The sequence below is a fragment of the Aristolochia californica genome, unplaced genomic scaffold (assembly GCF_029961685.1).
Source record: "Aristolochia californica isolate CCGP_79_NKW_82.1479 unplaced genomic scaffold, dmAriCali1.0.hap1 SCAF_16, whole genome shotgun sequence".
In the NCBI taxonomy this organism is placed as follows: Eukaryota; Viridiplantae; Streptophyta; class Magnoliopsida; order Piperales; family Aristolochiaceae; genus Aristolochia; species Aristolochia californica.
Window position 1 is genome coordinate 19,933,743 of NW_027181837.1, and position 23,449 is coordinate 19,957,191.

Sequence of the window (23,449 nt, forward strand, 5' to 3'; positions counted from 1 at the left end):
AAGACAAAACACAAAAAAGTAGCTACAACGAGTACACTACTCTATAACGCTCTAATTTGTAAGCATCAGGCAAACAAACTCGGTTTTTACGCCCTTCACCTGCGACAGCCCAATTGCAATGGTTCCCTTCTGTCAACTTTCACTTCTCAGCCTCGATTAAGAAAAACGTTGGTGCAGGACCATGGCAGCTCTCTTGCTTTTGTTGATCTTTCTGCTATATCAGAACTGGGTCCACGAGTGTCTCCTTGTTCCTCTACTACTCTTTTAAGAGAGAATGCCTCTACAGAGTCCACACCTTTTACCCTGTTAAGTCTCTGAAAGCCTCTGCGTCAGTGCAGAATTACAGATTATCCTAAACTGTCCTACAAACACATGGGCAGCCACGAAAAAGATCATGAACTTTGACGGCCCCACCACAAGAAAATCGTCAGCCCTAGCTCGAACAAGATGAATTACTTTCCCAGGACTGAAAATTTTTCCTGATGGGCTAACAATTTTTTCTATTTCAGTATAGAAAAGGGTATTCTCTTCCTGCATCCATTTCGGTTCTATAGACCGCAAACACAAAGCAGGGAGCAGATAAAGGAGTAACTTGACAAACAAACTGATCATCTTAACATATCAAGCCATTACCACCAGAAGTAGCAGCCCCTATTTACCCCAAAACGATTGGCGATGTGGGGAACAACTAATGAATCCATAAAGCCATCATTCACCATTATACTTACAGCCCCAAAACCAGATGACGGGAGGAATAGCAGCTGTTGCAATTACAACAACAACCTCATATGACTTTCAGCAGTCCATTTACAGCCTCAAATGCTTGAAGATACCGATTTCCAGTTTCTTCCCCTTTCTCACCACAGCATACTTCTGAATACTGCTTTTATGTGCAAAACTTGGAACCTAAACCTCAGCTTTGTCCAGGTTGGAGTTGTACGGTCTCATCTTGTCGATTTGCTGGCCGGGCTAGTCCATGGATTGCTTCAAATGCTTGAGCACATACACTTGAGAATCCTGACAAAGCCTGGAAGACATTGGGGAGACATGTGTTTAGATTGTTCAGGGTCATGGCACGGCTAAGACGAACAGAACTCAGATACTTGGACTTCTCATCTTCAACATTTTTCATGAAGGCCTCCACTTTTGCACGTTTAATTGATAAAGGATGATCCTGGCTCAGAATAGAAGAGGGGTTTGCAGATGGGTCTTCATTAAACTTTGTCTCCATCTTGCTTAGCAAATGCAGTTCCTTTTCAAGCCTTCTCTGGAGCTTGTCAGACTTCTTGTGCAATTTCCTTTCTTCAACATGCTGCAAGACTATGGAGTGGATGACTGATAAGAAGCTCTTAATGGCTTCAGCGGCTACCTGTTAAGAATTAAAAAGATTCATGCTATTTTAATCATTGGATAGTTACTCCAACAACGTGCAAATCACTGTAGAGATAAGGTTTTTAAATATTTCATGAAATTGATCCCGGTAAGTTGTTAGGATCAAAGATTTTTTTTTTTAGGCTATTTCATGTAAACAGTCAATTTTTACTTGAATATGCAAACGATGCATTTCCATGTCTCGACGTGTCATCTTTATTTTTATTCTCAGGTTTCAGCATTCCAATGAGTACATGTATTTATACTAGTGATAAATATCAACTCGCTAACCGACCATTCGTGTCATAGTTCTCTCAGGTCAAGATCTGCAAGCTCCATTGCTAGAAATTACAAGAACTAGTAATCAACAATGTTGCCTGCGAAAAGTCACATACCTTGTCAGGTAACCTGTCAAGGGCAAGCTGCCACTCTTCACAGTGGGCATGGATTTCAGATGAGTCTGAAGGTTGGCTACTGGGAAGGAAGACAGTGAGTTGGACCCAACGATTGAGGGCCCGCACATAATCACGTTGAGATTTGAGAAGATTACAGAATGAGTTATACCATGATGTCACCTCAGCTTCAAGTTGGGATGTGGCCTGTATGTGGTAATCTGATGTCGGTTCAGTACTAGGATAATTGCCAATATTGTTCAGCTGCTGAGCAATATGGTTTTGAACCTGATGGCACTCATACATTGTTCTCCACACCTGCATGAGCCTGTAAACTGGTAATGATTAACTCTCAAGAGCATGGAAGAGCCAAAAGGATGCAAAGATTTTTGTATGGCTTTGAGAGTGTTTGGAAACAGTATAAAATCATGCCTATATCAAAATAATTTCACATATCTGCCTTTACCCGGAAGACAATTCAACAAGTTGTGGATACAACTCTTCATCCCTGAGTTTCACTATAGATAAACACGTTCTATTGATACAATGTTGCAGAAAGCTGATCTCAGATTCCAAAATCTCTATACACGATCGGGTGCTCTCAGCCCCTGCCTGATCATGCTCTCCAGCTTCTAGTTTCTGTAATAATAAGGTTTTCTTCTCATACTGCAATTGAGCAATGCCTTCCTCCTGCAAAGCAAACAGTCATTCAGACACCTTGTCACATGTTATTGATAGTTAAAAAAGAATACAGGCATAAATTTGGTTGACAGTTTGAAGAGCTCATCCTTGAGTATTGGGGAATATAAATTGAGTATGGACTGAAGTGCAAAACTATGGAGTGCAATCAACAAACCTGGGGGGTGAGACCAAAACATAATCGAAATGCTTGTTCATCTAGGTCTTTCGCTAGTTCATTGCAATAGAAAATTACCTTAACTCTCTCATAGAGACTCAGCTCCTCAGCGTAAAGTTTGTCCAGTGTTTCACAATGGGCACCAGGTTTGCAGGCCTCCCCAGACGTAAGAAATTCTACAGAATCTCTGCTGGACTGAAGTGACTTTGAAGACCAGCTCCAAGACAATGCACTGAAGACTTTAGCAGATTTACAGCTCCTTCCTGTAGATAAAAGTATAATTCTCAAGTATTTGACCAAATCTCCAGATGGAATCATTTCCCTAATGCTTTCCAAATGAATTCTGTTTCTCCTTTAATTAGTTAAGAAAACAAATGAAGACTTAAAGATGAGCATGCCAAAATATTACAACTAAAGAATTGGAATGAAGTTCCAAGGAGGACATGTGACTCTATATTCATGTGTAATTTTTCAAACTATAATGAATGGCATCATCCATTTTGTGGACCTTCATTACAGTTACAACTAAGTATAAAAATCAAAAGCAAAACATTAAGGTAATAATAGTTATTCAAAATTGAGAGATAAAAGCAAACAAATAGGCAGCTGCAACAAAGATAGCTAATTATCAGCATCAATTCTGAAGGGTCATGGTCAGGCAAGAAGCAAATTTGACTAGACGGTACAATTTGTGCTATTCAAAATAGAAGGAAGAAGCATTTTATTTTGTACATTTATGAACATATTTTTTTCTGAAAGCTGGACAAACAGCCGTCTCACTTCTCAATGAAAAGAGTCCTTAAATTCACAACAAATCCCAAAATGACAAAGCGCAGGAAAGTCATTAGTTTACCAAACATGTTGAGCATTACATGCAAATCTATGATCCTAGAAAACAATCCAGAGTTTTGCCACAAGCTTTTGCACGAGATGGGTAAAATCAGTGACCAACCCTGGTCCAGCCAAGAGAACGGCCAATATCACCAATAGAAAGTTTCACAGCACAACAACAAAGCGAATCAGAAAGGGTTTTCACATAAAATTAGACTATCCACCATTTTACCTTTGACAGCCTACTAATACTGGCCTTGAAAGAGTTTCCACAAACTTCTTATACCAAAAGGTCCAGGAATACATGAGTAACTCAAAGACACGGAAAGACTATCCACCATTATATTTTTGACAGCCACCTAAACTTCTTATACCAAAAAGTTCAGGAATGCATGATAACTACCCACTAATGAACAGAAAACCTGCAGATGCTCCCGATCTTAAGGAGACATAAAAGCACAGTTTTGGCTTCATGTGTCCCCTCAGTGTTATGCTCATGTAGCACATGCTAAATGACATGTCAAATTGATAATCTACCAAACAGATAAAAATAAATACACAAAACTAATCGAACAAATAAATAGGCAAGCATTAGTACAAAGAAGATCATCCTGTTCCCTGCTTTTAGGAAAAACTGTTAAAAGGAAGATACTACAGAGAGTCCAACAGAGTATTAATTAACATCATAAAAAAATCCTGAACAAAGGAAATTTTCTCCAAATGTATTAGATGATTTCCCAAGACTATATTAAAACAAGTCTTAGACAAATGTGCAAACGGATCCAAATGGAGAAAAGAAAGTACCCTTCGATTCTCTGACATTGTTGTCGATCGGAGTGCGGGAGCTTCCACTAGTATCCAAAAGAAGAGCTAGTTCTTTCACCCCCGCTGAAGCTTTAAGAAAATAATCGTCCAGCTCCTTAACAATACCTGCCAATGTCTTTTTACTCCGCCACACCACCATGGCGGTGTCTGTGTCTTTGGTGTACCAGCTCAACATAGAAGAAGTATCATCCATCAATTCTCTTGCCGGGGATTTATCCGGAAGACTTGTCAATACAACTTCCTTCACATCATCTTCCTTTTCTTCCTCGAATTCTGTATTAGTATCCACCCAATCTTCATCCTCATCACATTGAGTACCGTCCTTTTGATAGACCGGAGAAGGGTCGAACGGATCCCAAAACTCTGCAGGTGGTGGTGGTGGACGGCTATTGTTGCCATCAATTACAATGTAGTCTTCTCGGGCTGATGCTGCTATGGGATCATCAGTTACCCTTCTCACATCTGGACTGAAAGGTGGCGGAGGCGGAGGTGAAGGAGGTAATGGTGGAGGAGATGGAGGGATGGCGGGTGGTAAAGACACATTCTCAAGCTCCAGTGATTCTGAATCGGTGAATTGTCTGAGGGTTACTCCTGTATTCCTCAGTGACCGCAAGTAAGCCATCTGAGCGGCAGCAAATTCAACTCTTAATCCCACTAACTGCTTCATTAGCTTCTTTCTCTCCTTGCATCTCTGCACAATCTCGCCCTTATCAATCTTCGATGCCGCACAACCCATAGTTAAGAGTCTTAAGGCACTTACAGTGCACCACTCACTCATGTAACTTATATAAAGCAAACGGAGCCCAATTTTACAGATTCTCCGCTACTAAAACTATACTACAAGATCCAAAGAATCAAACCCCGAGAAATCATCCTCGCGAGGAAATTCTTGCTCCAATGCATCTTGCATTTATAGTCCCTTTCAGCTCACAACAAACTTTACAGAAAGGAGAACAACTATAAACAGAAAATCTTGAAACAGGGGGATCAGCAGCGAGTCTGTGACTGCAGCTTAGTACAGCAGAAAACAACACCCTGCAGATGATCTTCTGCCACAACTAGGGTCCGAAGCAATCCCAGAGGATAATAGAGATAATAAAAAAATTCCAATGCAGAAAACAATTGTGACGTTTATACTTATTAAGTTTGTCTGTATTCCAGCCCTAAAAAGAAAAAACATCGACGTCTTGCCGAAGCTCGAATGTCAAGGGCACGAGGAGAGTCCATTACATATCCGCGCAGAGATGGGCGGGCATCCATGAGGCTCCAATGACATCAATCATGACACGTTGCCACAGAAAAAGGTTCCACATGTGACTTCATGTGCGCATTCTAGCGGTAAGAGCGCAAGTTAATATGAAAGGGAGGAGAATCGCCATTAGAGCAAACATAGCCTCTGAGTTATGCTAAGCATGCCAACGAGGAAGCATCTACAGAAAAGCACGTATCACTGTATCAGCATGACCTGCGAGCCGACGATACTAAAGATTGTGCAACCTACATTCATCTCTTCAGAGCTTTCTCTAACCAGGATTCTCTTCGGAGGGTTTCAGAAGAGCTCTTGTTCTGATTTGGCGCTTCTGATTCGAGAACAGCGAAAACTGAAACAAGAAAACTTTGTTTTAGAGCAGGAATTGGAGAGAAAAAAGAAAGAAGTAAAAAGTGACAGCGTAGGTCCACCAACTTTCTGCAACTTCAAAGCATTTTTTCCTTGGATTCTCTCTTTACGGTTTCTACAGCATCTAAACTGAGATTGTCGGGAACTCTAGGTAGGGTATTTTCCTCTCTTTTCGTCGCTTTAGATCAGAATTCGTTCTACCTGTCGCGAACTCTGGCCATCCAAGAAAGCGAAATTTGAGCAGAAATTCGCCGATAATTCAGTAAAAAGGACCAAAAAACGAGGCTTTGAACTCGAAACCAGCATTTCCGCAGGATTCTTCTCTTTATTAACGTTCTTGCTTCTCACGCAAAGACCCCTCTGATCCCAGAGCTCCCGCCACCGCGGACGTACCTTTCGTAGAGGACGCTGAGACGAGGACGTATACGTATACCTCTAGCCCAGCGCTTACTCAGACATTCTTCCGCAATGCCACCCCATTCCTCCCTTGAAATCCCAATAAAAAACTGCAAACAGATCCGCCGTTACCGGAAAGAGAAGGAATTCGCTGCTCCAGAAGGCAGAGCAGGATTGAGTCTGGTTACTCGAGGAACCAAGTAACAGTACCTTGTGGCGACCGGCGGGAAGAGTAAGGACGCGGGAAAGGCGCCAATTAAAAGCTGCAACGTCCCACTGGCAAATGACAGTGACGAACTGCGCTTTGGATCTTTTATATCATTTCTCTGTCGGTTTTCCAACCATCATTTCACCTGCAGCGACTTTTGTTTTTTTGGGTTTTTTTCCCTATGAACCTCACCGGAAAGTGGAATGAGGGCGGCTTTTTTTCCCGACAATTCTGTTTACTCGGACCGGATCCCGGTGGAGACGATAATGGGCCGGGTTGGAGGGTACTTTTTAGGGTACGTTTAGAGAAGAAAAAAAATAAAATTTTGATCATTATTATTTTAAAAAATAATTAGTCAAAAATATAATTTGATCATTATCTCATTTTCATAATGGTCAAAATTTTCTTTTCTTTTCTTCAAAACAGGTTTGGAAAACCAAACTTACTTTGGTTACCCTAATTTGATTTATTGTCTATCCCTAAATCTCATATGGGACGATTAAACTTGTTCTAATTGATTCGTAAAATAGGTATGAATCAGTTTTTTTTTTATTTTTGCTTGAGTGAATGAAGTGGTGTATTCTAACTTCAATGTAATTCATTCCACATTAATTTAATGAACTAAGTAATACGAGGGGAATTCATTTCACTTCATTGTGATTCAAATTTGCCTTTGTGTTTGGATTGAATCAAACCAAATAGGTGAAACTAGGTCAAAATGTTCAAGGGATTGGTTTAGTTCCTAATATTTAAGTCTCGATATTCCATTCTACCTAGTTTTGATGATAACAAAAACTCCGTATTAAAACCTAATGACTATTTCAAAACTTTAGAACTAAGTTTTTAAATTGATTTTTTTGCCTCTTTTAATGAGAGAAGCTAAACTTTCAAGCCTATTTAGCTTATGATAAGCCCCTTATGGAGTCTAAGCCAAAGAGCTTAATTGGTCGCTAATAAGCCTTGTGTAGGTCAAGGATAGAGTGGCCTGAGAATCTTTGTGTGTGTTAGGCCTTTCGAGTCGAGTTGGCTATTGAAATACAAAGTGCGGGTCTAGGTAGTGTCTAGTTTGTTACTATAAAAAATCTCAATCGTGGATCTAGGCGTACATAGAGTTCCTATGTGGGCAACAATGTAATTTGGCCCTTGAGGTCTTATGATGTAAATGTCCTTACTCTTTATACCTTAAAAGTGGATGTAAAAACCTGAGTTTTGGTTGTGAACTACTATAATATCAAAGTCCTAGGCCAGAGTACTTGACAGGAGGTCACCCATCCTAAAATTACTCTCACCTAAGCTCGCTTAACTACGAAGTTTTGAGTCAGATACTTAGCCAATATAACCCGAAAAGACTAACCGTTTAAGGTACGAAAAGTCAAGTACCTAACTCAGACCACAAACTCTAACAAGAGTGGACGGAACCACTCTGACACCCACCCTACCTATTCTGGAGCCGCTTCTCACGGGATACGAACGCGGGCCGTGGCGTGCCTAGCTCTGATACCATGTCAAAGTCCTAGGCAAGAGTACTTCCCAGGAGGTCACCCATCCTAGAATTACTCTCACCTAGGCTCGCTTAACTACGAAGTTCTGAGTCAGATACTTAGCTAATACAACCGAAAAAACTAACCATTTAAGGTGCGAAAAGTCAAGTACCTAACTCAGACCACAAACTCTAATAAGAGTGGACAGAACCACTCTGACATATAAATCCTAGTATGTTCGTTATAAGATCGATTACTTATGCAGGAATATCGAGTTTAAACTCAAGAATGCAAAATGAAATTTACCAAAAAGAATGCACATCGAAAAAGGAAAAAAATTAAAATTTGGCATTAACGGTGAAAAAACCTATTCACTCCCTCCACTCCCTCTAAATTTGTTTTGTATGGGACATAACAATTATAAGGTCCCAAATTTAGTCCATTGGAGTATGCCAATGCTTAAACCATATTTGTCCTCCAAATTTCAATTATGTGATCATAATCATTGGTCCCAAACTTGGAAGTTATCACTAAATTTATCTCTTCAAGTAGACCCAAGATGACACAAAGAAAAAATAGAATTTTTTTTTATAAGCTTTAAAAAAGGAAAGGGTTTCTCTGAAAATTTCTTCAAATATATTATCTATTTTGATCTAAATAAAAATTTAAATAATTTTAAATAAAATATATTATAAGTGAGGCCTTTTTTTACAGAAGGAAGAAATTAAAAATAGGTAAGAAAAAGAAACAATTAGAAGAAATTATAAACTAAAACAAAATGGAACCGACACAAATAAAAAGATATTAGAATAAAAGAAAAACAATTAAAAAAATTAAACAATAAAAAATTATAAAAAAAGAAAAATATCGGAGCAGAGTAAGTGCCTACGAAAAAACTAAAAGAAAATAGAAACTGAAATAAAATTGAATAAAAACAAAATTAATATCGGAAGAAAGTCGAAATAATATGAAGAGAATATTTCATCACTATTTCATAGGTTAATTTTTTTTCCAATCAAATTCATATAAAATAATAAGTTCAAAGTATTCTTAATATCATATAATATTATTATTATTATTATGTAAGAAAAACATTTTAATTTCATAATCAGGAACGTCCACTAAACCCTCAAGCATTGGGTCCCCAAACAATCCATTAACAAATCCCATTTTGAACCACTCGTTCAAATTCAGCACGATGGGCCCAGCCCGACCCAAATGTCAACTTTTTCTTAAAACTTGATTTGTCTCGCTCGTGATTTTGTTAAAGCCCTGAGAAGGGATAATGATTGAAGATTACTTTCTTTGTTGACTGCTTTAAACGAATTTTTTCTGTCTAATCCTTTTGGTTTTTGCTTCATCTTGTAGTCATTCCAAAGGGGGCGGGGTCCCTTCATGTGTCCCCCCATAAGGGCACATACCCCTACGGCAAAAGGGATGAAAAGCTCATCTTAGAAACCAAAGGTGGTTGATTAACAAACTTAATCCCGTTCTTATTTTATTACTATTTTTTGTCATAATCTCAACCACCTGAGTTAACCCAGTTCAGTTGAATGTTGACTCGCCGGGGCGAAGAAGCCTTCTACGATCAGTGGGCCCACAACTCGAGAATTCACATCAATGTCAAATCTTCTCCATGAGTTCACGTGCGACGCTGAGGATTCGCGTTGGGAAGCCCGAGGAAGGAACTCAACAAGCGGCTTGATTTAGCGACGCGAAGCATAAAGTGCCTTAATTGAATATTTATTTCTAATATTTATATATGAAAATAATATTATCCTATATTATGAAACCGGAATGAACAAACCAAAACCGGGATTTAACCCTGAGTTATTCAAAATCCGTGTCAACTCAGTTGAGTCAAATTAAACGAGAACTAAAATAGAAATTAAATAATAATTAAAATATGTAACTGCGTAAATCCTAGTAATTATTTTTATCATTACTAGAAAAATGCGGGCGGCGGCGTGGGCGTGGGGGAGGGCGTGGCACGCGCGGCGAGCAATGACGCGGGCGTATGATGAAGGGTGAAATAGAAAATGATTCATGGGCGCGTCTTTAGAAGCATCGGTCGCAGGAGAGTGGCGCCAATGTCGGCTTCGCTTACTCCAACGCTGCTGCTCAGTCAGAAAGTGTTGCCCTAAAGTCAAGCAAACATTATTATTTTAATTAATTACTATATATATATATATATATATATATCCAGCTCCACCTTGTCAGCTCTGCCTCAGCTGTTCCGGCTAACTCCAGCTCATTGTCAGCTAAGCCACTTAATCTATTAATTAATTGTTCATTTGTCCTTTATTTCAACCCCTAAACGTGCTTATTAATTCGGCTTCCTTACTTCTCAAAGCAGTTACCTATGGGCCCTAGTTAAAAGTCAAAGCCTTGTGTTATACGATTCCAAATTCACCAGGCCCCACCTCACTTAATGGGCCTCCCCACGACCTGGCGTTACTTATAAAACCCTCCTTCCTCCTTCCTCTTTTGTCTACTTGTCTTCCTTTTTTTATATTTCCTCATCCAAAATCCAAAATGCAATGATGAGTGGGGTCGGGCCGGTTCCTACCCGCGGCCCACAAGCCTATAGATTTATTTTGGCCAGATTTTGGTCCCGCGGGACCACCAAAAGATCACGACTCGTTTCTCCCGTTCGGGTTCAGCTGTCCCGACCAACTTGACCGAGTCCCCGGTCGACCCGACAAATTAAAGAATCGTGTTTAAAACAGAATTTTTTTTGAATTTTATTTACTTATTTGACAGGGACTTAGTTCAGTTGGATTGGATTGGGTTTTATCTATGTGATTTAATTAAAAAATTATATTTAATATATAATTTATTTTATCTTAGTTTAGTTACCACGAATTAGATCGAAACATCAAATTAGTCTAATTTAAATAAATTTATCTTAGTAGCCAACTCCTTCAAATTAGACCCGACCGGAGCCGAGCCACATCTACCCCAACTACCCCGGTGCTTTAATTTCGCCTTTTTCAGTGTGGTCCGAACGTTACCATTACCAATTAAGGCATTCTGATCTACTCGATTTCCCAAGTAATTCACCAGGGTCCACATGAAGCGAGTCGGGCGGTCCACAATAGCGTGAGCCCCACAAAGTGGGCCCTGCTATTAACTCACGGGTCCCTAAAAAGGGACTACCTAAGTTGGTGGTAAGCGGGATTACCGAAGCCAAATAAATTTTCTCTCCCTTCGCTTCTGGTTCTTCTAATTTTCCTTCCCACATGGTCCAGCTGGATGAAAACAGATGCAGCTGTTGCTTCCTACGACCATTGTTTAATTGATTGCAAATTTTCATTTTTCATTAATTTATTTCTGGGTTTTTATTTTTATTTTTTCTGTTTGATGTTTCGGTCACTGTCCTTCTCCAGATTCTCTGAACCGAGTTCTAGAAGGAAATGAGTGGGCTGAAACCGAAGACCCCACTCGTTTTTCTCGTTCTTTGACAGATGGGTTTTGCGTTTCATGCGCTTGCAGAGTGGTGTTCTGTAGGGTAGTTGAACGCTCGATGCAGAAACAGTAAAAGGGTCTGTCTTTTTTTCTACTGTTTTTCATCATTTCAGGTTGAAGTTGGAAGTTTTGGATGTTTTCTCGGGGCTGAAATTGGTGGGATATGCGTTTTCATGTGTGGAAGTGATTTTGGGAGTCCTTTCTTCGTCTTGGTGATTGTCAAAGCGTTTGTTTCTGGCTCCTGATGCAATTCGTGGTTCTTTGTGAACTTCATTGTACTGATTAGTTGAAGAAAAAAACACCAGAAGGCCTTAGTTTTTCATTTGTTTCATCATATCTGCGTTGAGCGGAATCTTCGGGTGATTTTGTCGGCGGCTATTGATAAGGTATTTTGTCTTACAGTAGGTCATGTTGGTGGTTTAGGATGAAATTAGGTGTTTCTGGGTCTTCTCGTTTGTGAGTGTTGACGTCTTGTGGATGTCTGATTCTGTGACATTGCGGGGACTTGGGGTAGTTTTTCTCTGAGTTTGAACGAAATTCTTTGTTCTTTGGTGGTTTAGTTTTAGGAAATCACTTTATTGGTTTGCTCGTCAGCAGAAACGTCTAATGCAGGGGCTGCTTTTTTGTATGTTTTAGGGCTTTTGGGGTGGTTTTGGAAGTGGGATTTCAGTCGTATACATCAGTTGTGCATTTGTTGAAAAATCACGGCATTTTGGATGCGTTTGGGATTGTCTCCTGAGTTTGCAGTTTGGTTGCGGGTGGAAATTTTCCAGGTCCTGCCTTGAATTGGTTCACTGCTTCGGATAGTTGTGAAATGCCTTGCAGTTCATTCTGAGTTAATCTCAGGTCTTATAGTTCTAAGACAGAATCGTTAATCATGCTCCAAACTTAACAACATTGTTTGTCTGATTTCTGCCGTCGTTGGTGTGCTCTGTGCGACCTACTCAGAGTGAGACGTTCTTCGGGGTCATCTCTAGGACGATTTAGGTACTGGGTAGCTCTTTCTGAAAGTGACCATAGTCATTCTTGCTAAATTTGTCGAAGAAATGGCTTGTATGAAGCTAGGATCAGAATCTGACGCATTTCAGCGGCAAGGGCAAGCCTGGTATGCCCTCTTTCCTCATACGCTTATCTTTGTACCTTGCTGGTTCGCATGATATCTCTTCTGTTCATACATCCTATCCCTTATAGTATCAAAATAAAAGTTAGTCTAAATATAGATCTGATTGAAAACACTGCGGAAAGACAGTAATATGATCCTTTGAAAAAGAAAAGGACATCTATTTTGATTCCTTTCTTTTTCCTGTTAGTTTTGTGTTGAGATAGTTTGGAATATGAATTTGTTGTCGATTTTATTGCATAGTTTTGCTACAGTATGTGTAAGTCCCTAAAGATGGTAAACAAGAATTTGCAATCTATGAGTAGATATATCAAATTCAGTTATCCTCCACACATGCATATCTTCATTTGCCATTTTCATGTCTCCATTTTCTGGCTAAAGTGACCAATTGTTACATCTCTTATTCTACTGCATGTTGCATCATTTGGAGATTTTAATCTTCAAATCTTCTCTCTCTCTCTCCCCCTTTCTTTTTCTTTTCATTTTTATTTTGCTTGGGACTTGTGCCACTATTTCTAAAGGACTGTAGAAGCTCTTTGGAATTGGGTAATTCAATCTGTTTGCATAGATGCATTTTCTATGAGGACATCTTTGTAAATATACAGATTGTTTTTCCTTTTTTTGGGGTTTGTTTCTTTTCTTTTTTGTTTTTGAGATTTAGCCTTTCTGCGGCATGCTTGTTTTGATGGTGTAAGAGTTCCCTATTCCTGCATTCTGTTTTCTGAATGGGTTTTTAAAATTTATTGCTTTCTTATTTTCTACACTATCTCTGCAGATTTGGTTTCAGGTCCTTCTTTTCTTGTTTTATTTGTTTCTATTGAAAATTTGCAGTTAGGCTGTACATGTTTTAGCAGGGCACTTGCTCATCACTATCATGTGTGATTCATTTACACTTAGATTTTGTTGATCTTTCATCTAATAGAGTTTTTGGTCAAATTGGTATACTGAAGTTTGTAACATGGGCACCTTGATGAAATCTTTTTCATGGGATACAAATAATTGTTGCATTAGTAATATAAGCAGCTGCATTCCCTTTGTTTAGATAATTGATGTATCAAGTGGCCTTATTCATGGTGTAGGTTTTGTGTTAATGGTCTTCCAAGCAATGTTGTTGTGGAAGTTGGTGAGATGTCTTTTCATCTTCACAAGGTGAGTCCTTTTGCAATAAACTTCTAAGTTGGAGCTGTCACTTGTTGCTGTTTGTTGCTTCCAGGGTTCTGCAACCTGGATTCAGGATTTGACTCGGACCTGTTGAGATTGGAGTCGGGTCACATGGATTTCACGGGTCCAAGTCTGGACTTGGGACGATTTGAGGGGACTTGCAGGAAAATAGGAGGGATGAGTCCATCCCCTGACCTGACTTGTCCCTTCCCAAATCTGGGTCAATCCGCCCGAGTCACAGGTTGGCCCAGTGAATCGGTATTTCCACCTTTCTATATCCTAATCTTATTTTTTATCCTCCACTGCAGTTTCCCTTACTTTCCAGGAGCGGAGTCATGAACAGATTAATTGCTGAGGGTTCTGGTGATGGGGAAAAGGGTTGTGTTATAAGTCTTCCTGACATCCCTGGTGGAGCCAAAGCATTTGAACTAGTGGCAAAATTCTGTTATGGTGTTAAGCTAGAACAAATCACTGCTTCCAATGTTGTTTACCTACGATGTGCTGCTGAGCATCTTCAAATGACAGAAGAGTATCGAGAGGGGAATCTTATCTCACAGTCAGAGGTTTTCCTTAACCAAGTTGTTCTTCGTAGTTGGAAAGATTCTATCAAGGCACTTCAAACATGTGAGGACTTGCTACCATATGCTGAAGATTTGAATATTGTGAAGAGATGTACTGAGGCACTTGCTATGAAAGCTTGTACAGACCCAAACCTATTTGGGTGGCCCATGATGGAACAAGGGGCCATGCAGAGTCCAGGTGGAACTGTCCTCTGGAATGGAATAAGCACAGGAGCAAGGCCAAGAAATGCTAGTTCAGATTGGTGGTATGAAGATGTTTCATCTTTAAGCCTTCCCCTCTATAAAAGGCTAATCTCTGTTATGGAATCACGGGGCATCAAGCAAGAGACCATAGCTGGGTCCCTCACCTATTATGCAAAAAGATATCTTCCAGGCTTGAATAGGCGCCATAGTCCAAGTGAATCAAGTAACCGTCTGGTTCCCGTGGCATCCTCACTCTCTGAAGTAGAGCAGAAACACTTACTTGAGGAGATAGATAGCTTATTACCCATGCAAAAAGGACTTACATCCACTAAGTTTCTTTTTGGTCTACTTCGGACTGCCATGATTCTAAAAGCAAGCCAATCTTGCATATCAAACATGGAGAGGAGAATAGGAATGCAATTGGACCAGGCAGTGCTGGAAGATCTGTTAATGCCAAATTTCTCATACTCCATGGAGACACTCTATAATGTAGAATGTGTTCATCGTATTTTGGAACACTTTTTAGCATTTGATCAGGCCACTGGTGGGGCCTCACCATGTTCTGTTGATGATGGGCAGTTGATGGGTTCTCCTTCTTTGACTCCAATAACGATGGTAGCGAAGCTTATTGATGGTTATCTAGCAGAAGTTGCACCAGATGTTAACTTGAAGTTACCAAAGTTTCAGTCATTGGCTGCAGCTGTCCCTGATTATGCTAGGCCTTTGGATGACGGGCTTTATCGTGCAATTGACATATACTTGAAGGTATGCTTCACACTCATATCCTGTTTGCAGGTGCCCCACTCTATTGTTTAATGGGAAGGATTATTCTCTTTTGTAAGCTAAAAATGACAAAATGTGAAATTGTTACATCGAGCTCCCTAATTTGTCCACTTATGTGGCCTGCAATCCCTTGGAATTTGCAAGGAAAATTCCGGTGTTAAAATCTCTTCTTGAGAGCATCACTAAACAAAGCTTTCTGACTGAAATAAACAACATAGGCGGTTTCTTCTTCTTCCAGTAGCATGTATTGGTTAAAGTCACTCCCAATCTATGATGCTCATTTTCACCCCACTTAGAACATTCCGAGCCCCGATGTAATAGTGGAAGCTTGTTGTCAAATCTTCTCTTCCATAAGAAGCCTGAGAATGGATGCTTCTTGTCAAATATTTTGACCCCGTAGGACCTGAAAATCCTAATACATATAAGCTTATATGTGAGAGAAACTCAATTAGATAGTCAGACAGTTGACACTGTTTAAAAGAATGATGGTGACTTCAATGATTTCATTTATTTAGATCGTTCTTTAATGATTAACTTCTACACTCCTCAGGCACACCCATGGCTCACAGACTCTGACAGAGAACAACTTTGCAGGCTAATGGATTGCCAAAAGCTCTCCTTAGAAGCCTGTACTCATGCAGCTCAAAATGAGAGGTTATCCCTCAGAGTAGTAGTTCAAGTCCTGTTCTTTGAACAACTCCAGTTGAGAACTTCAATAGCTGGTTGCTTCCTCGTCTCTGACAACCTGGAGGGCTCTAGGCCACTGAGGAGTGGTTTTGCTGGGTCGAATGAAGGTGGATGGGCCTCAGCAGTTCGAGAAAATCAAGTCCTAAAAGTCGGCATGGATAACATGAGAATGCGTGTTTCAGAGCTTGAGAAGGAATGTACAAACATGAGACAGGAGATAGAGAAGTTGGGGAAGGCAAGAAGTGCTTGGACAAGTGTATCAAAGAAGTTTGGATTCAAGATTAAGTCACAGATGTGCAGTGCACAAGAAGGTTCAGTTAGCGACCAGAACAGCGGAAAGGGAAAGGCGGATATATTAAAAGACAGACATGGGAAACATAAGAAGAACTTGTCTGTTGAAGGGTAAAAGTAGATGTTTCTTTCTCAACTCGTGATTCTCATTGTATTTCTAATTTGTTTTTTTCTTCTCATCTTTCTCTAAATCAGAAACTGTCGATTCAATCTCCTTATTTGTTGGTAGTATTTGTTTCAATCCCTTGTATCATTTTGCTTTGGTTTGTTTCAACCATTAAAGGAGATGTGAAAATATATCTTGTTTAACTCTAGTCATCTTGTACCAGCAATGACAAAATTTCCCACCTTTGGGAACTTCCTCTGCATGTCTTTCTTTTATATGACTCTCATAGTAAGAAGTTTTACGGAATTAGAATTAATGTGGTGGAGTCTTACAGAAGTCTTATAAAAGAGTTTTAGTTAAAATGTGTTTTAGTATTACTAGTTTTATATTTATGTTTAATTGTTTAATTGTTTTAGGATTTATCTTTTTAAGTACTTTGGGTATAATTGGGAAATTGATACTTTAATTGTAATTAGAATTTACTACTTTCTTTTATTATAAATAGGGGTTCATATCCTCATATTACAACAAAGAAATTCAATATGGTATCATAACAGATTCTATGAATTGACTTAGTCAACTCACAAAGATAATATGATCATTTTTTTATCTATCATAATATCTAGTAGTTTAAGTTATATTCTATCTTTTTTTTTTCAATTCTAATACCCATTATTTTCTGAGTTTTTGCACCTCCATACTGTGTCAAAAAATCATGGTCGGCTCTATACCTCTTTCGCTCAAATTAAAAAAAAAAAATCCTATTTTACGTCAAAGATAATCTCTCTTAACTAAAATAAACTATTTATATTATCTGAAATATAATTATTTTTCATTTTATAATTCAATACACATTTTAAAACATCTAGTTACCTATTTATCTAATTACCACGTGCAACAAACAAATTTCAGATACTGACAATAACATATCGTTACGCGTCACATGTTACCGTCCCTAGCCCGGCGCAATTCAAACCAATCACACAAGAGACGACAGCGACTTCTAAGGGGTTTCTTAAAATGCCTAAAAACCCAAAACAATGTAAGTCGAGACAGTTGACGTTGACTTTATAAAAATATTATGACGATTAAACTTCCACGTAAAAACAGCTGCGTTCACACTGTCAGCTTCTGCCTCGGTCCCGTTTCCGTACAAATTTGACCCAAAAAAAAGATTTTTATCTCAGTCGTTGGTTATCTCAGCGATTCGATCAATCTCAGCCATCCGAGGCTTTTTGGATCTGGAATTTTTTTTTTTTTTGGCATATTTCGGACGAAATGGCTTTTCGTATACAAATCTGCCAAAAAAAACCTACGACCGCATATGTAAACTACAGTCCACATACAGCTCAAGCACACTCTTTTCTTCCTTTCTGCGTTTTCGTGTCTACATTCAGAGTAAGCTTCAGCGGGCGTTTGGCATGAATTTCCTCTTCATTCGTGTCCCCTCTTTTTCTCTCCTCTGCCTCCAGTTTCTCTTTTTAAAGCTCTGACCAGTTACTTTACTTATCCACCAGTTCCTCTCCCTTAATCGACAAACGAATCTCCCAGCCTTTCTGAGGAGATTCCGTTCCGCGACTTTTTAGTTTCTGTAGAATAAAATATTGCTGATTCTTGTCCCTGCTTTGAAGTGCTTATCTATAAATCCAAGGGCATGGAAGCTTCGATGTTGTTAGTTTCAGCGGAGGAGGAATAGTTTTTTTATCAGTCAACCGATTCCGTCAGGTTTGAAATTCTCGTGCGATTCTTACCTGTATCTAAGTTCGTTTGGTTCTGTTTGGAGCCTAGCGGCTGTGCCTGCCTGTTGGAAAGCTTTCCTTATCGTTTTTAATGGCTTCCGTGTAGCGGTGCGAATGTATTTCAGTTTCTGTTTCGTTACTCGTTTGAACTTGGAGGTTTATTTTTTAACGAACCGTGGTAGGATTTCTGATGTTTCTGATGTTAGATGTGCGGTAATGGTGCAATTTTAGTGGAACTATATAGCTGCTGGTCTACTGAAAGTAGATGCTTGATGTATCTTCCCCTATTGAACTGGCTTTCTGCATAGAGATCCCGATCTTCCGGATTTCTCTCCTTGAGGCATCTCTCCGTCGAAATCGGAGATTCTGATCTAGATCTTTCCAAATCGGTTTTCTTGTCTTGTTGAAATTAACCTTCCAAATCGATTCTCATCAGCGTTAGCTTGTCAAATCGAACTTGATATTTCTTGTCGGAATGAATCTTGTCTGGTTTTCCGTTTTTATGCAGGTTCCCACTGTGAAGTAGATACTGATACTCCGACCGGCCAAAACTCGATCTCCTCGACCACTACCCGCATCAGAAAAAAATGGGAGCCGGAGACGGCGGGACCACCGTGAAGAGGCGATTCTGCTCATTCACGAAAGACGATTTCCTGCCGGAGGAATCGTTCCAAAGCTGGGGAAACTATGCGCAGGCGCTGAAGGAGACCTTTCCTCGGCTCAAGGATCGGGTGCTAACGCGCTCGCACGACGACACGGAACTGAACGAGGTGCGAGCACGGAGTCAGCACGACATGAAGAAGAACCTCACCTGGTGGGATCTCATTTGGTTCGGCATCGGAGCCGTCATCGGTGCCGGAATATTCGTTTTGACAGGTCTCGAGGCAAAGGAGGAAGCTGGACCAGCTGTTGTCCTATCGTACGTCGTCTCCGGCATCTCTGCCATGCTGTCCGTCTTTTGCTACACTGAGTTCGCCGTTGAAATTCCAGTCGCAGGTACTTCCAAGTTCTTCCCATCATCTACTTCTTTTAAAAAATAATTTGTTAAAAAATTATGAAATTTTGTGGTATAAGATTTCTTCCCGGTTCCTACTCTGTATATAAGTCAAAAGATAAGTTCCTTCTTTATCCGAGAAAAATAAATAAAAAATAAGCAAAAAACATATTTATATGATTTTCGTTTTCCTTGAATGATTCAAATTACAAACAATCTCTTAGGCTCTAGGTGCTGTTTTTCCTTCTTACAATTGAAACAACCTTTTCTTTCAAGTTCGAGGTCTTCAAATTTAGGATACCTTTTTTAGGTATGAAGAAACAAATAATAATTGCTATCGGAGGCGATGACATTCTATGCAACTTGAAGTTCATTGAGTGGCCTTAATAACCTGTATGACTGTCTAAGAATCAGAAAATTAATAGAAATAAAAAAATTTCAGATAAATTTCAAAAGCAAGGGGATGGTTGTTATGGGAAACACACATGCTTGAAAATATTGAGTTCACATAATTGTTATTTTCTTTTGTCAAATTTTCAATTTTGAAATGCGTACGAAAGGACTAATTGCCTATCTCTTGTCTTTGAGACTGTCTGTAGAACTGTAGAATCTTTATTAAAGGTGATTTAGAATCTTAACCCTCGATTGAGAAAAATTCAATTAGCTGTTGTCTCACAACGAAAATCTTCAAAAACTAGTGTTTACATTTTAATGCGCAGTTGGGGATGTCATCGTAGATCATAGTTTTCAGTTTACGAGAACTAGAAGCGCATCTTATTGCATGAACCCAGCTTACAGCCAAGATCAAGAAAAATCTGATAATTTTCTTACCAGGTGGTTCGTTCGCCTATCTCCGGGTGGAGCTCGGGGATTTCGTGGCTTTCATCGCGGCCGGAAACATCCTTCTCGAGTACGTGATCAGTGGCGCTGCTGTGGCTCGGTCGTGGACATCCTACTTTGCGACTCTTCTCAACCACGATCCGGAGGACTTCCTCATCATCGCCCACCGCCTCTCCGACGATTACAACCATCTCGACCCCATCGCCGTCGTCGTCATATGTGTCATCTGCGTGCTCGCTGTCTATTCGACCAAAGGCACCTCCCGTTTCAACTACGTTGCCTCCATCATCCACGTCGCCGTCATCCTCTTCATCATAATCGCCGGCCTCACCCAGGCTGATACCGCTAATTACACCCCTTTCTCCCCTTTTGGCACCCGCGGCGTCTTCAAGGCCTCCGCGGTGCTCTTCTTCGCCTATATCGGCTTCGACGCTGTCTCCACCATGGCTGAAGAGACCAAGAACCCCGCCCGCGACATCCCCATCGGACTCGTTGGTTCCATGACCATCACCACATTGACGTATTGCCTCCTCGCCGTGACGCTCTGCCTGATGCAGCCCTACAAGAAGATCGATGAGAATGCTCCGTTTTCGGTGGCGTTCGAGGCGGTAGGAATGAACTGGGCGAAGTACATTGTTGCATTCGGGGCACTGAAAGGAATGACTACAGTGCTGCTTGTAAGCGCGGTGGGCCAAGCGAGGTACCTCACCCACATCGCCCGCACCCATATGGTCCCACCGTGCTTGGCTTACGTGCATGGCAAGACCGGGACACCCATCTACGCAACCATGGTGATGCTTGCAGCCACAGCCGTTATCGCCTTCTTCACGAAACTCAGCATTCTCTCCAATCTCCTTTCCATCTCCACGCTCTTCATCTTCATGCTCGTGTCCGTAGCCTTGCTGGTCCGCCGCTATTACGTGAGCGGAACGACTTCGACCGTGGATCGGAACAAAATGATCGTGTTCATCGTTCTCATCCTTGCCTCGTCCATAGCCACCTCCACCTATTGGGGCATCAGTGATGGCTGGATCGGCTACGTGGTCACGGTCCCCATCTGGTTTAGCGCGACGTTGGGACTGAAATTGTTCGTACCCCACGCGAGGAACCCAAGGCTGTGGGGAGTACCGCTGGTGCCATGGCTCCCCTCGGCTTCAATCGCCATCAATGTCTTCTTGCTCGGATCCATCGACGGCAAATCTTTTATGAGGTTCGGCGTGTGGACAGTGTTTTTGCTCGTCTACTACTTTTTTATGGGGCTCCATGCTTCTTATGATACAGCAAAGAGAGACGGGGAGAAGACTGCGAAGGTGAGGAAACTGGAGGAGGGAAATGAAACATTCGTGCCAGTTTCTGGCGAGGGAGAGAAAAGCACGGCTGCAGATTTTAAGGACAACAAAGCTTCCGGTACCTAGTTCTTCCGCAGAGAAAGCGATTCAATTTAGAGTTTCGTGGCTGTGAATGATCGTGAAGGTAATCTATTTGAATTGAAATTAAGTCTCCGTAATTATCTTTCAAGTATTAATTTAGAGATTAGCCGATAAGGATAGATGTGTAGTTGCTTGTACAGTGAATGGGAGGAGCGAGATGGGGTAGTTAAACACACCCGACACCCTATAAATAGACGTCCATTGTGAGCTTTTAGGAAAACTTGAGACAAATCTGATAAGAACCCTAAGAAAGAAATTTGTTTGTTGAGGGAGAAAGGTCTATAGATAAACATTAAATCTTTGAATTTCCTTATAACCTTTGTCGGATATTTGTACGCAGAGTACTAACACACAATTGTTTTCGTTGTTACTTTGTCACTGTCTTCGATCCACTATCGCAATATGGAATCAAATTTTATCGTCAAACACTAAGTAGAGACTAAAAGTTATAATTGATCAAAAGGGTTGCAGTTTAGCAAAATACATATTGTGTTCCCATATGGTGATGGAATCGAAGGACCAAATAAGAGGTTGGACCCTACACCACTTCGGAATTTTGTAATTTTTTTTTCTTCTTATATCAAAGGTCACGTCTATTTGAGGATTGGCTTCCTTTTACATCAACATAAATATATGAATATTATAGTTTTATACGTTAAAAACATTTTATATTTTATAATTATTTATTTAAAATATAAATAAAATAATTTTTTTATAATACCCATTTTAAAACTTTTTATTAACTAAATTGATTTATTTTTATTTTAAAAATAATATTAAAATATAACTTAAATTAAAAATATTAATTTATATAATTTAATATTTTAAATGTTAATAAACTACCTAAATTGACCTATTCAATTTATATACTAATTATTTTACCAAAAAATTTCTTCAATGCTAGTGTAGCCTTTACAAATATACAATGAACTTTAAAAAATTAAAAGAAAGCATAATATTTAACTATTTAAGTAATAAAAAATAATATTAAAAATTAAATCGGCTCGTTTACCTTAACGAGCCGAGCTCAACCGAAACCATGTTCGGTTCGTCAACTCGCAAGCCGGCTCGAGGTGAGACGGGATTGGGGAAGCGGGAGAGAGAAGGGGAAAAAAATTTCCTCCCCTTGTCACCACCCAGCCCCTCCCGTCGGCTGTAGTCGCCGCCTCTACCGTCGTACACAGCTGCTCGTCAGCCGCCTCTATGGCCATCCATTCAATTTTGTCCTCCGATTTCTTCCTCTCCTCACCGTCACCTTTGTTTCTGTCGTCACCGCCGTTGCAGTCGTCATCCCCGACGACAGGTCCTCCCCGGCTTCGTAACCCCCTTCTCTCTGCGTCGTCTCGGCAGAAAACCTGAACAAGTAAGTTCAGGGGAGAGATTAGGGGAGAAATAATCTCCCCCCTCCCCTTGCGCAAAGATGATTTCGCACTTGTGCGAAATCATAAAGTAAAAAAAGAAAAAATTTCCTTAAACTCTCCTTCCTCATAGCTCTTGAAAAAAATTAAAAATACATTTTATAGAAATAAGTTTCTATGATGTCTCATGTTTTTTTAAATTTTTTCTAATTGAAAATTCTTATTAAAAATCATATAATTTTCTAAGTAAGATTTTCCTACCAAGATGGGGTAGAAAACTGTATAGAAAATGTATGTTGAAGCTCGAGCTATGGAGTCTCATGAAAAATTTCATGGAGTGTTTATGGAATGTATAGACAATTTTATGGAGTGTTATGGAGTATTTATGCATGTATTATGTATATAGATTATGCCCAATTTTAAGTAGAGGTCATGCTGAATTTTATACAAGTATTATATACATAGATTTTGTTCAATTTTAAGTAGAGGTCATACCCAATCTTATACATATATTATATACATAGGATACACCTAATTTTATGTAAAATATATGCATAATTTTATATACAATTTATTTTATATATATTTTTTAAAAAAATTTAAATGTAAGTTGAAGCTCGAGCTCGGCTTGAAGCTCAGTTCGAACTTGGTTAAAAATTTTAGGCTCGAATTCGATAATAATTTTAAGCTTAAGACGAGGTTCGACCTTGACTCGGCTTGATGCCACCCC

General features: G+C 39.8%; 3 protein-coding genes across 9 annotated transcripts; 2 read left to right on the forward strand and 1 right to left on the reverse strand.

Annotated features, from left to right (window-relative positions):
- Window positions 1-592: 592 nt before the first annotated feature.
- Window positions 593-6,562, reverse strand: LOC137953721 (protein ALTERED PHOSPHATE STARVATION RESPONSE 1-like). Of its 5 annotated transcripts, none has more exons than XM_068801204.1 (7): window positions 6,500-6,562; window positions 5,960-6,399; window positions 4,255-5,876; window positions 2,698-2,882; window positions 2,230-2,453; window positions 1,767-2,091; window positions 593-1,369 (listed from the first exon to the last, which is right to left on the reverse strand). In XM_068801204.1, exons 3-7 carry the CDS (start codon window positions 5,051-5,053, stop codon window positions 914-916), a joined length of 1,989 nt encoding a protein of 662 aa, XP_068657305.1. In that variant the 5' UTR covers window positions 5,054-5,876; window positions 5,960-6,399; window positions 6,500-6,562; the 3' UTR covers window positions 593-913. The 5 variants fall into 5 exon arrangements, with proteins under 5 accessions (XP_068657305.1, XP_068657308.1, XP_068657306.1 ...); XM_068801207.1 differs by having other exon boundaries at window positions 4,255-5,705; window positions 5,804-5,876; window positions 5,960-6,558; XM_068801205.1 differs by having other exon boundaries at window positions 4,255-5,705; window positions 5,777-5,876; window positions 5,960-6,558.
- Window positions 6,563-11,324: 4,762 nt separating this feature from the next.
- On the forward strand, window positions 11,325-16,493 carry LOC137953241 (BTB/POZ domain-containing protein At1g30440-like). Of its 3 annotated transcripts, none has more exons than XM_068800532.1 (5): window positions 11,325-11,832; window positions 12,083-12,551; window positions 13,646-13,715; window positions 14,036-15,256; window positions 15,825-16,493. In XM_068800532.1, the coding sequence occupies exons 2-5, from the start codon at window positions 12,493-12,495 to the stop codon at window positions 16,365-16,367; spliced, it is 1,893 nt and encodes a 630-aa protein (XP_068656633.1). In that variant the 5' UTR covers window positions 11,325-11,832; window positions 12,083-12,492; the 3' UTR covers window positions 16,368-16,493. The 3 variants fall into 3 exon arrangements, with proteins under 3 accessions (XP_068656633.1, XP_068656634.1, XP_068656632.1); XM_068800533.1 differs by having other exon boundaries at window positions 12,395-12,551; XM_068800531.1 differs by having other exon boundaries at window positions 11,325-12,551.
- A 1,296-nt stretch (window positions 16,494-17,789) lies between these two features.
- LOC137953179 (cationic amino acid transporter 1-like) lies at window positions 17,790-21,615 on the forward strand. The gene is made up of 3 exons (XM_068800438.1): window positions 17,790-18,083; window positions 18,606-19,093; window positions 19,926-21,615. Exons 2-3 carry the CDS (start codon window positions 18,685-18,687, stop codon window positions 21,344-21,346), a joined length of 1,830 nt encoding a protein of 609 aa, XP_068656539.1. The 5' UTR covers window positions 17,790-18,083; window positions 18,606-18,684; the 3' UTR covers window positions 21,347-21,615.
- Window positions 21,616-23,449: the final 1,834 nt, after the last annotated feature.